Here is an 11,021-nt window from a genome sequence, read left to right as displayed (position 1 = left end):
GCCCCATCGCATAAGATATGGCGCCTGAGTATAATGTTATCTATAAAATTTACTTGCTGTGGCCTTAAGTCAAATTACTGAGAGATCAAATTCTCAGCATCAAGAGATCACTGAAGCCGTACGTGCATGTGATGGCTGTCGACATTACAAGCTTACTCTAGCGCCAAGAGCAAGCTTGTGTGGTTCAGTAGTTACGGAAACGTAATTCACCGGGCGTCCGTGTAATCTTAGTTGCGCCTTAAGGCGTAAGACTGTGATATATTGTAGTACGTATTGTTTTCACTCTTACATGTATCTTGTATTTGCTTGCAGCTACGGAAATTGAACGACTGCCGGTACGGTAGAGTATATCCCGCCAGTTAATCACGGTTACCACAACATTTCTTATGTGGATTGATATTGAGTTAACAAATCATGTACAAAAGTGTATGGAACATGCAATGGAGAAATAGGGTAACAGTGTTATGTAGATCATAATTTACTTGACGTGTAACTTGCGGTATACATAAGAGACACCTATCAGCAGCGCTCTTTATTGCAGACCAAGGACAATTTTGTCAAACTTGCTTAAAAGCTTCTCCATGTATCTTGCCTATGAAATAAAAGGATAATAATGTAAATGGATAATAAATGCCTAATAAATCGCCATCACATTCTGTATCTTTATCACTGGACGTTACTCATACCATACCATACTCATTACCAAAGTTCATTGGAAGGGGAAAGGGGATATGCACCAGCCTAATCAACCTAGATACAGACGGGGGTGGATACAGACTTTCTGTAACCCTTGACACATTGTGTGTACTCAAGGTCACATGCCGTCAGCACTTGACCTTGAGTACACGCATTTGACGGATTTTTGTTTTTCTGCACTTGACAGTACAGAAAAATCCACATACACTTAACATTTACAGTTATACACTTTTATGTACCTGTATTGGTGCCGGTTAGGTGCAGATAGACATCAGAAAATACCTGCATATCTCCCATTTTTATCTGGAGGTGGGATCCTACAGCTTCATAAATTACTGTATGCTTTATCTAATTTTCAATGTTTTATTTATCATTTGGCATCTTATCCTATCTTACAAGTTACATTATACCATCTAATCATATTTTATTCTATGTCATTTCATCTCTTTTATGTCAGTTTGGATGTATTATTTCATCCCACTAGATGTTTCTACTGATACTAGGTAACTGCATCCTCCATCTTCAATACCCTGAGGCAGGATCAACACATGGCTCATGACGCCAACAGCACATCGCCAGAATGTACTGCATCAGGTCCAAACCCCCAGATTTTCCATAGTTGTTGCATGTTTAGTCAACAATCCATCAGAATTTTGTCCCTGCAGACAACATCTTTTCCCACACGACACTTGGAAACGATAGACGGGACGTTGGCATAAATAGGTGAATGCAACCTTACAGGAGACGTTCTACTGAAGTGCTATGTGCTATGCGCAGTTGTAATATGTTCTCCAATGAGCTGATGGTGGGTGCTGGTTGGCTCAACACGGGCAGCACACTTGAGATAGTCCTGCATCTGCAGTGCAACACTCATCCGTCCTGTTACAGCAAAGTGTGCCGTGCGTACACAGGTTTTGTACCATCAGGTTTTTGGCCAGTGTCGAAATCAGGTCTTATTCTCTATGCAAGAGGACTAACAACAACAACCCCATCATAGATTACACTGGCTGGTGTCCAGTGTTAAAGGCCCGTTGTTTAGATGTGTACCGAAGGAGAAACAGTTTCCCCCTCCACCTATGATCAGCAGTTGGTCCTTACTTAGTAAGTAACTGGTGTGGTTGTGAACCATGATCGGCCTCTCCAACGTACACTCCTGTATTGTACAAACAACAAAGTGTTAGCTGCCAGGTTGCCAAGCTGAGTCTTTTTCATTCTCTCTGCAAATTGCGGAGAGGACGAAAGTGACTCGGCAGCTAAAATAGGTTTGGTAAATATGTATAATGGTGAAGAGGGTTATATATAATCAAGGAGGTTAATAACCTCCTTGATATAATTATGTATAATGGTGAAAAGGGATATGTATAATTATGTATAATGTTGAAGGGGGTATGTATAATTATGTATAATGATGAAAGGGGTTATACATAATTATGTGTAATAGTGACAAGGGATATAATTATGTATAATGGTGAAGTGGGTTATATATAATTATGTATGATGGTGAAAAGGGATATGTATAATTATATATAATGCAAAAATCAATATGTATAATCATACGTAGTTGTAGTATAATTAATAATTCGACTAATCCCTAGGGGCCAATATTAATGCGTTCCACATAATTGTCACTCTCTCTCATTAAAAATACAAACTTGATCGGGTAAAGCATTCTGGAGTTATTGGCCTAGAGTCTAGAATTAAATTGCAGCTTGTTGTATACAATATCAATGAAAGCAGCTTACAGGAAAAGCATAGTCCTTCCACATGCCCGAGACCATGTCTACCACAGTCAGCCCAGGAGGGTAGTTACTCTCCGGATTCACCCCTCCTACAAGTATTAAACTGTTCCCATACACATGGCTGGTGTGGGAGTATCTGAAAACAAAATTTTCCATTTAAGAAATTATAATAAAGGACTTATGCACCGTAGGCAGAGTTGCATTCTTAAATGAAAGAAGTTTGCTGTCAATTGATAGATAAAAGAACTCTTCTCAATATATGCAACAATGTTTGCATCACATACATGTACTTATAGGAAATGCAATCCATATAGTTTATTTCTGGAGCCTCCTTATGAAAAAAATATATTAAGTAACTAACTACTTTGTGTCAAGTATATTCAGCATTTTTCTAACCTACCTTGGAGTAAGAGGTGGAGTCACCTCCACCTCTGCCCACGTGACTGTCACCTGTCCCTGGGGTTCAGCTGTACAGGTGGCCAGGTGTACAGCACCTGAAGGCTGCAGGTTCTCACACAGGCCACCTGCGATGATCACCTGGTCGTTCCAGGTAGCACAGGAGTGGGAATGCCTTGGTGAGGGAGGATTTCCTGACAGATGTACCTGAAGAAAAAATGTCATGGCATATTAGAGAGTCTGTGGCAGTAGGAGTAGAGGGAGGCCACGTAGGAGATGGGTAGACGACATCAGGGACTGGACAGGCAGGTCCCTGGCTGACTGCACACAGATGGCCAAGGACAGAGATGGATGGAAGAAGCTTGTGCTGCATGCTATCACAGTCCCCGACCCTCCAGAAGAGGATGGGACAAGACATCAGACATTAGAGAGTCATCCTACTATTCCTAGGCCCTATACTGCAGACAAATCGGACAGAACTTTACAGAAAGTTGCTCACAGGACAAAACTGACAGATTACAAAATAGAACAATTTTGTAACAATTATGTGACTAATAACTATCTGGTCTGACCTGTAGCCATTCCAGTTTGTCCAGGCTGAGAACATGTGTATCTCCCAGCACTGCATCAGTTGCTGTTCTTCCTCCAAAGACTAGCAGATACTTCTTTCCTGTAATGTAATGCAGGGCTCGAAATACTTTTTTCAGCCAGGTGGCGCATGTTGCCACCTGAGTCAAAAGCCAGGTGGCGCCATCAGTATTCAAGTGGCAACACTTCCAAGTTATCATTTTCTTCAAATCTGCTACTTATATCTATTACGTTTTCTTCTAGTTAACTACTTAAGTTTTATGTTATAAAATAAAGTAATGTAAAGAACAAAAGCTCTCAAACAACAATGTTTTAATAAAGAATGCCACCTTTACATGTCTTCAGGCTCAGAGCTTCTACTGTTATTCTCGAACAACAATGTTCTGTTATGAGCTTCTACTGTTATTCTCGAACAAAAATCCATTTGCCCTATCGGGCAAGTACATGGTCATTTTCACTTGCCCGAACCAACTTTTCACTTGCCCAAAATATATATGACATATTTTGTTGCATTCTTAATTGCAACAATGCAATCCTTCTATTTTTTTATAAATAAAAACACTGTTAAGATAATAGGCAATTTTATGTCAAGTTACTAAAGATATGATGTGTTTGACAACATGGGACAATATTTGCTGAATCTACTGAAACTATTTCCTTCAACTTCAAGGTACAAACTTTTGTGCAAAATATACTGGTACTCTAAAGACAATGTTCAACAAAACAGGTAAAATTTTCTACAAATCTGAAGAAGCTTCATTGGCCAAAAAAGAATTTATTAAAGCCAGTGTACATAAAACTACCTTAAACATAATTTCATTCAGCTAAACCACTTCCTTTACCATACAGAGTAGAAAACATAAAATGGGCAGAATAATCAACAAAAAAGGTGTCATTGATTTGAACTTACCAGTAATGTAAGACAAGTTTCAACACAAATGTCTTTTTAATAGTACCTTCAAAGAAACTTAGAAGTTTTCTATGCATTTCTTAAACAATCTTCAAAACAATCTAGCCCAGTGTTATCTTCCGGTGACCTGTAAACAAATGTAACTTACAGCAAGGACCAAGTCGTCAAACAGATTTCCTAAGGGAAATAGGGGAGTAGGAAATCAGTCACGCATTGCCCAACTTTCATGCCCTTATGCGTGGTTGGGCCACAAGGGAAGATTCCATTTCAAAAAACCAACTTAGCCAACAATCTTATCTTTCTGGCTGTTTCGAATATTCTTTCCTTTATTCCCCCCCCCCCCAAATTAAGCCTGATGACAGTTCAAAATCCCCCAAACAATTCTAGAAACATCGTCTGCTGTTCCTGCACTCCCGCAACGCTGTCAAAGGCAAGATCTCGTCACGTCACGTGATCCCTCTAGTGATATAAGGATACCAAGTCTCGCGAGAGTGGGTCCCCCGAGACCAAAACAAACATGGCGCCGCGGATCAAAATTAGACGAGGCGAGACGCTGGGCCCCGGGTGTTTCGTAGAAAATAAAGCTATTTACCGATTAATCTGTCATGGTAATGGTATCTAGGGACTTTTAATGGGTTTATTTACAAATGGACATGATTTTGACTGGAATTAATTGGTACGTTTGCGAGAAAAAATCAGCAATTTTGCCGCTGTACTGGGGTGTCACAAAAATTTAACTTTCCCGATCGGGCAAGCCCAGAGGGAGATGTGCTTGCCCGATTAGCACTTTTACTTGCCCCGGGCAATCGGGCAATTTAACTTGTCCAACCCTGCTGCCACCTTTACATGTCTTCAGGCTCAGCTGCTACTGCGGCACACTTATGCGGGTGGTGTTACGTGCGCCATGTTCTTCGTTTGCGCAAGGATGATGTTACATGTAGCAGCTGGGGAAGAGCGGTGTCGCAGCAGTGACGTCCCTACCGCAAATTATAGGTGGCGCGCTGCGCCACCTGAGTTTAGGAATAAGTGGCGCCAAGCAAAATCAGGTGGCGCCGCGCCAGTGCGCCACCGGGTATTTCGAGCCCTGATTTAATGTAAAGAAAAGTCAGAATTTTGGTATTGTCGAATATCTGCATATTTTTGGAGTCAGGTGGACGACTGGTTCTTCAACATCACTGGTACTCATTTACAAATCAACGCAATCAATATAATTTTTGGTAACCTGACTGATCGATGCCCGGTTCTCTCCAATGTTATAGTACTCCTGGGTAAAATGTTTATTTTTAAAAATCGTAAGTATTCCTTAAGTTTATCTGCATTTATATCTTATGTTTGTTACTTTTATAGACTAGAATTAAACATTGCGTATAGGCAACACAAACTATTAAAACATAGGGGGAAATGGGGAAAATTAAATACAATTTTTTCAGAATAGATAAATAAGTTGTTAAACAAATGTTTAAAGAGCTAAAAAATCCCATTTGTATTTTTAAACCATGTAGTTAGGGGCAACAGGGTTTATCTGTAAAATTTGCACAACACTATTGTACCATGGATTTTACGTTTTGTTTTTGTGGTTCACCATGTATTCCTTTTTGCACAATGCCATGCTATATTTTGTTACTGTTAATTTATTTTGGAAAATTCAATAAAGAAAGATTTAAAAAAAAAAAAGAAAAGTCAGACCTTCTCCTCACAAACTCTAGTACATGTAAATGTTTGGTGAAGTCAAAAGCAAAGTAAATGAAAATGAATCATTCTCCTTGTCACTTGTAATGTAGCTGAAACAAAATGTAAGCAGGTGAGAGACATTACAGGTTGTGAAAAAAAGACCCCAATATCCTATACAAAGTAATACTTTGACATTTGCATCATTCAAAAGCTGTTACTCACCTTCTATTGACACCAGGGAAGTAGAATGTCTCCATCTTGGACAGGGGCTGTCCCCTGTACATGGTACTGACTCCCAGTCATACAGCCAGGAGGCTTCCTGGTCTGTGTCAGGGTGAAGTTTAGGAGTGACTTTCAGCTGCAGCAGTTCTCCTTTTGGTTTGTAGGGAGATGTTCGACCACCAAACACAACTACTGTGTTGTGTGAGACAGCACAGGCAGTGTGGAAAAGCAGGGGACCTACAGATAGAGGGGAAAAAAGCAGTGTTAGGAAGCACCGGTGCAAAGGCCAAGTGGGTCAAGTGTTCGCCTTGCATTCAGTAGGTCGTGAGTTCGATCCCCAGTCAAACCAAACACTTTAAAAATGGTATACGTACATACTGCTTTCTCTAATCAGTAGCATTTCTAAAAGGGTATGGTAGCCGATGTGCTCAGTTTACGTAAAAGTTTAATACAGAAATGTACAAAGCAAAGCACAACAGACAATACATACCTAGTTCTTTCCCAACTGGTTCTACTGGCAGACATGATCCATTTGCCACATCCAACAGTTGCACCAGAGACAATCTTGTATGTTGATTTCCTCTCTCACCGAACCCTCCAAATGTGATGATCTTTCCTCCTGTTAAGTCTGCGCTTGCATGTCCAAATCTTTTCACACTGCCACTACCAAATGATTCATTCTTCCAAGAAAGGCACATGTCTTGTTGTTGAATGTCTTGAGATGGCAATGATTCTGAACTTGTTGGTTTTGTATCTAAGGACACGTACAAAAATTACTAGTTAGGTGCAAACCACAAAGTTTTTTGTTTTGTTACAACAGAAAACATTTCTTGTACAAAAGGCTTGAGTATGAATTTCTGAATCTATGGCCCTACCTGGAAATACAGTCTCTGACAGGGGAGAAACAGTTGATCCTTTGAAGGCACAAACCACTGCATAATGTGAACATTTCAGGTGCCATTCCTGGAGAGACAAAAGCAAACATTAAGTTACGAATAAACATGAAAACAGCGATGTAAGAAGTCCTCTGGTGAAAAATTTCACCACAATTTCTGTGGAACAGAAACTGACATATAAAAAAAGGAAGAAATAAATGCATAATGTGTACCTTCACATTAGTTGTCTTGCCTAACAATCTACTGCTCTGTTTATGTATACTATGGTGACCAGCCTATCCAGCTCTGTTCTACTACATAATTTAACCCAATGCCATAGGGGGTGTGTCACAGCACCAGGTACCGTGGGAGGGGTGACATGCCTAGTCCTGGGCATTATCACGTGTTTGGAGAAAAAGGAAAACACAAATATTCTGTGCCTACCTCAAATTCATCAAACACTTCTATGCTGTCCACTCTGAGTTTCTCTTCCCTGGGAATGAGTGTGTTGTGGAAGTGGTTCATGTCTGTGGCACTCACACAGGTCCAGCCCTAGAAGAGAACATAACAACAGCAACAAGTGAACAACACTACTACAATCTGGGGTCAACACACCAGCCACTCCAACTCTGCCCTGCAACTTGCAACATAATGTAACCCAACACCACAGGGTGTCTGCTGCAGCACCAGTTACCATGGTGACAGGTGTACATGTCTGGTTCAGGTCACTGACTTTATGTGTTTGGAGAAGAGGAAGAAGAAACAGAGCAGATACAGCTGTAAACAAAATAAATACATAGGATGTTGACCATCTACTAAATTATAAGTACTAGAGTAGGCTAGTTCAAATATGGTGGATATACAGTGGTCGAAATACTTTTTTTCAGTGCTCTGCAATATTGCAGAAGATTCAAAATTTTGTTCTGCAATTTGGAAATACTTTCTGCAAATACACAAGCCTTCATACTACAATCTTGCAGGTTTATAAGCATGAACTATTGATTGATATGCAAATCAGTGAAGACAAATTTTTGGAAGTCCAAAAAGAAACAAAAGACAGACAAGTCAAGACAAGGTTGATGCAAATTAGTGAAGAAGCTGTTGTTTCAGAACAGGAGCTTAAGTGTTGTCTGTCCTTGGGGCCAAGAGCGCCAAATCCCACGTGCCAATTTTTCCTGCTGCAAAATTGCAGATTGTATAAATTTTTCTTCTGCAATCTTGAAAATCTATCTGCAGATTGCAGACTGCAGACAGGTATTTCGAACACTGATATACATAAAGTGACTTACAAGATCCAGATATCTTTGCCGCTGGGCATCCAGTGTTCTGTACCTCTGTATGTTCATGAGGGGAGTGCCCAGCTTCTTAAAATGATTCTGCCTGCAAGAAAAAATAAATAAGAGCCTTCAAACAAGATAGTATCTTGTGACATCACTGTACAACATGTAAAATGAACTGAAGACAATATTGAAAACATAGACTGTAATGAAGGTATAATCTTTCCAAGTTTTAGATGTTTCTGGTGTAGAAAATTCAGAACTTACATGACAGCTCCAAAGCCATCAGTTGGATAAACCTGTTGTGACAAAGAAACACTCAATGACATAATTATGAATCATTTATGAGAACATGTTTTAACATATTTCTCAAAAATGTGCACAGCAATTAAAGGATTTCTCTCACTTAGATTCAAGACATTGGCTTAAAACAATGCCATTCTTACCTGTTCATATGTCACAAAAACAGCATTAGAGAAGGTTTCCGCAGCCCAGCGAATAACTGCATTGGAGCTGTGAAATGAGAGGAGCAGTGCCTTTTTACAATAAGTTAAACTCAACATACCGGCATTGATTTATTTATATAGTTATCTTGGAAGTTCATTTATGTTGGTAGAAGTCATTTTGACAAACGTTTGAACTGCAATTGCCAACACAATAGATTGGACTTACCCAGTCCAATTCATTGTGTTGGGTCAATTGCAGTTGAAACTCATACATGTAATTCAAACTCATAATTATCTATACAGATACAGATAAAGATATAGAACACCTTGCCGACCTTTTGACCCCCATGTAGGTGATGACACACTCCGACAGGAGCAGGGTGGGGCAGTCAGGATGTATCCCATGATGCTCCAGGAGGCACTGTAAGATGTTGACCTTCCTCAGGTCTGCACCAATCAGCTTGTAGGAGGGAGACACAATTCCTGCAAGGACACACCAACAGCAGTTTTTGCTTTTAAGCTTGCTGGAGCATGAAGTAAAACAAAACAGGACATGCACTAGTAGTCTAGTGGTTTAAGGGACACTGCCTCTGGACCAAGAGTTTGGGAGATCGAATCCCGGCTATTGTCACTTACCTGATATGAATGCTACTGAAGGAAAGTCTTGCAGTTCTTAGGACGGGATGTTAAACCCAGTCTTCTGTTCATTTTACTTGTCAAAAAGAGCTAGGGGAATTTCTGCGGTGCAATGAGCCAGTAAATACTGTACATAGCAACTGTCTTCTCTGTCACAACCAGTGGAAGAGTATCTCTTAAGTGAACTAAACCTGGATTAGAAAAACACCCTCCTGATGACAGCATGGTTGCAAGTTATGGCACAACTCTCCTTACCATTCTCTACCACCCTGCTGTCTTCTCCCACAAGTTTCAGAAGAAGTTCGTCTCCTCGGATCATGTCAGATTTACGCTGTGTGACCTCAGGAAAGTCCACCTCGTAGAACACGGTGGTCACCAACAAACCCTCCGACTTCAGACGGAAGTAGGCTGAGTCAAACCCTGCCCCTAGGGACACAAGCTGGACATAAAACATACAGTCGACATTAGCTTCTGCATACTTAGTACTTTAGTTGTGCTGATGGCACATTTGCATTAAGGGTACTTCACGGCTGCCGAGCTCTTTTTTGGCATGGCTCTGACCCTGTTTTTTTTTTAAAACTGGGAGTTAAAATCAACAAAAAATGAAAACTAATCATGATAACCCAACAGTCCACTGTGTCATTTTTTTTTTAATGATTGATCAGCTGCACAGAAAGAAACAACCCCGCAACCCCTAATACTGTTTGCCTGGTTGCCATCATCTGTAGTTACCGCCAGCACATTTGTTAATGGCCCAAGGGCTACTTAAATGGAGACACTGCCTTTTACACCCTAATGGTTTGGGTGGTAGACACTCACTGGCTGCAACAAGAAAGCTGTCGGTAACTACAGAGGATGGCAACCAGGCTAACAGTAGTTTTCATTTTCTGACCTACTTGTGCCCTGGGTTTCACAGACTGTCTATGATCTACCTGTGTTTTCGTTCCTTCATGTGCAGAAAGGAAAGATTTCAGCACGTAATCCACTGCTTTCGCTCTGATGTAGTAGCCCCTGGAGTGAAGACATAAGAAAAAGAAATATTCCGTCACCATCTAAAACACTAGCTTCATCTATTTTTTTGTGAACAGTTCAGAGCAGAAAGGCAAGAAAACTGTAGTGCAGATAAAATTTGATTAAGGTACATACTCGTAGTATGCAGAAAAATGGATTTCAAGCCCTGTTGAAACATCAACACATCTTGATATACAGTCTACCAGCCTGATTATATAGAAAATGTACTGGTCAGTACGTCAGTTTCCGCACCTGTTGATGAGTGGCGCTCTCCGGGCTGGTTTTGCTACGAAGTGCCCGAGAAAGTCATCCTGGAAGTATCCCAGCATGCACATGGAACACTTGCTGACGATGCTGTTGTCATTGGTTCCTCGTACCTGGAGGGGCGTGATGTCATCAGTTGCTGTGTCAGTTTTGCAGTTAAACTCAACACACTAACTGCATTAGCCTCTATCAGGCTTGAGGAGGCGGCTGAAAAGAGTAGACATCGGCCAAAATAGAGAGATAAGCATGCCAAGGGAGTTTGGCCGTTGAGAGAACAGTTCGCCGCCTGT

General features: G+C 40.7%; 1 protein-coding gene across 1 annotated transcript in view; it reads right to left on the bottom strand.

Moving 5' to 3' along the window:
* Positions 1 to 752: 752 nt before the first annotated feature.
* The window catches only part of LOC109474411 (tRNA wybutosine-synthesizing protein 4-like), a 10,961-nt gene continuing 692 nt past the window's right edge, over positions 753 to 11,021 (bottom strand). Inside the window, exons 2-16 of the mRNA XM_019774707.1 lie at positions 10,720 to 10,844; positions 10,389 to 10,467; positions 9,712 to 9,895; positions 9,156 to 9,303; positions 8,821 to 8,887; positions 8,642 to 8,673; positions 8,387 to 8,477; positions 7,542 to 7,649; positions 7,098 to 7,185; positions 6,713 to 6,976; positions 6,223 to 6,459; positions 3,404 to 3,501; positions 2,836 to 3,038; positions 2,439 to 2,571; positions 753 to 1,849 (exon numbers count right to left, since the gene is read on the bottom strand). Coding sequence (XP_019630266.1) covers positions 1,688 to 1,849; positions 2,439 to 2,571; positions 2,836 to 3,038; positions 3,404 to 3,501; positions 6,223 to 6,459; positions 6,713 to 6,976; positions 7,098 to 7,185; positions 7,542 to 7,649; positions 8,387 to 8,477; positions 8,642 to 8,673; positions 8,821 to 8,887; positions 9,156 to 9,303; positions 9,712 to 9,895; positions 10,389 to 10,467; positions 10,720 to 10,844 — 2,019 coding nt within the window. The 3' untranslated portion in view covers positions 753 to 1,687. The remainder of the gene's footprint in view (positions 1,850 to 2,438; positions 2,572 to 2,835; positions 3,039 to 3,403; positions 3,502 to 6,222; positions 6,460 to 6,712; positions 6,977 to 7,097; positions 7,186 to 7,541; positions 7,650 to 8,386; positions 8,478 to 8,641; positions 8,674 to 8,820; positions 8,888 to 9,155; positions 9,304 to 9,711; positions 9,896 to 10,388; positions 10,468 to 10,719; positions 10,845 to 11,021) is intronic.

Source organism: Branchiostoma belcheri, unplaced genomic scaffold (genome assembly GCF_001625305.1).
Source record: "Branchiostoma belcheri isolate BF01 breed outbred unplaced genomic scaffold, Haploidv18h27 scaffold31, whole genome shotgun sequence".
NCBI lineage: Eukaryota > Metazoa > Chordata > Leptocardii > Amphioxiformes > Branchiostomatidae > Branchiostoma > Branchiostoma belcheri.
This window is presented reverse-complemented; position numbering and strand designations above follow the sequence as displayed.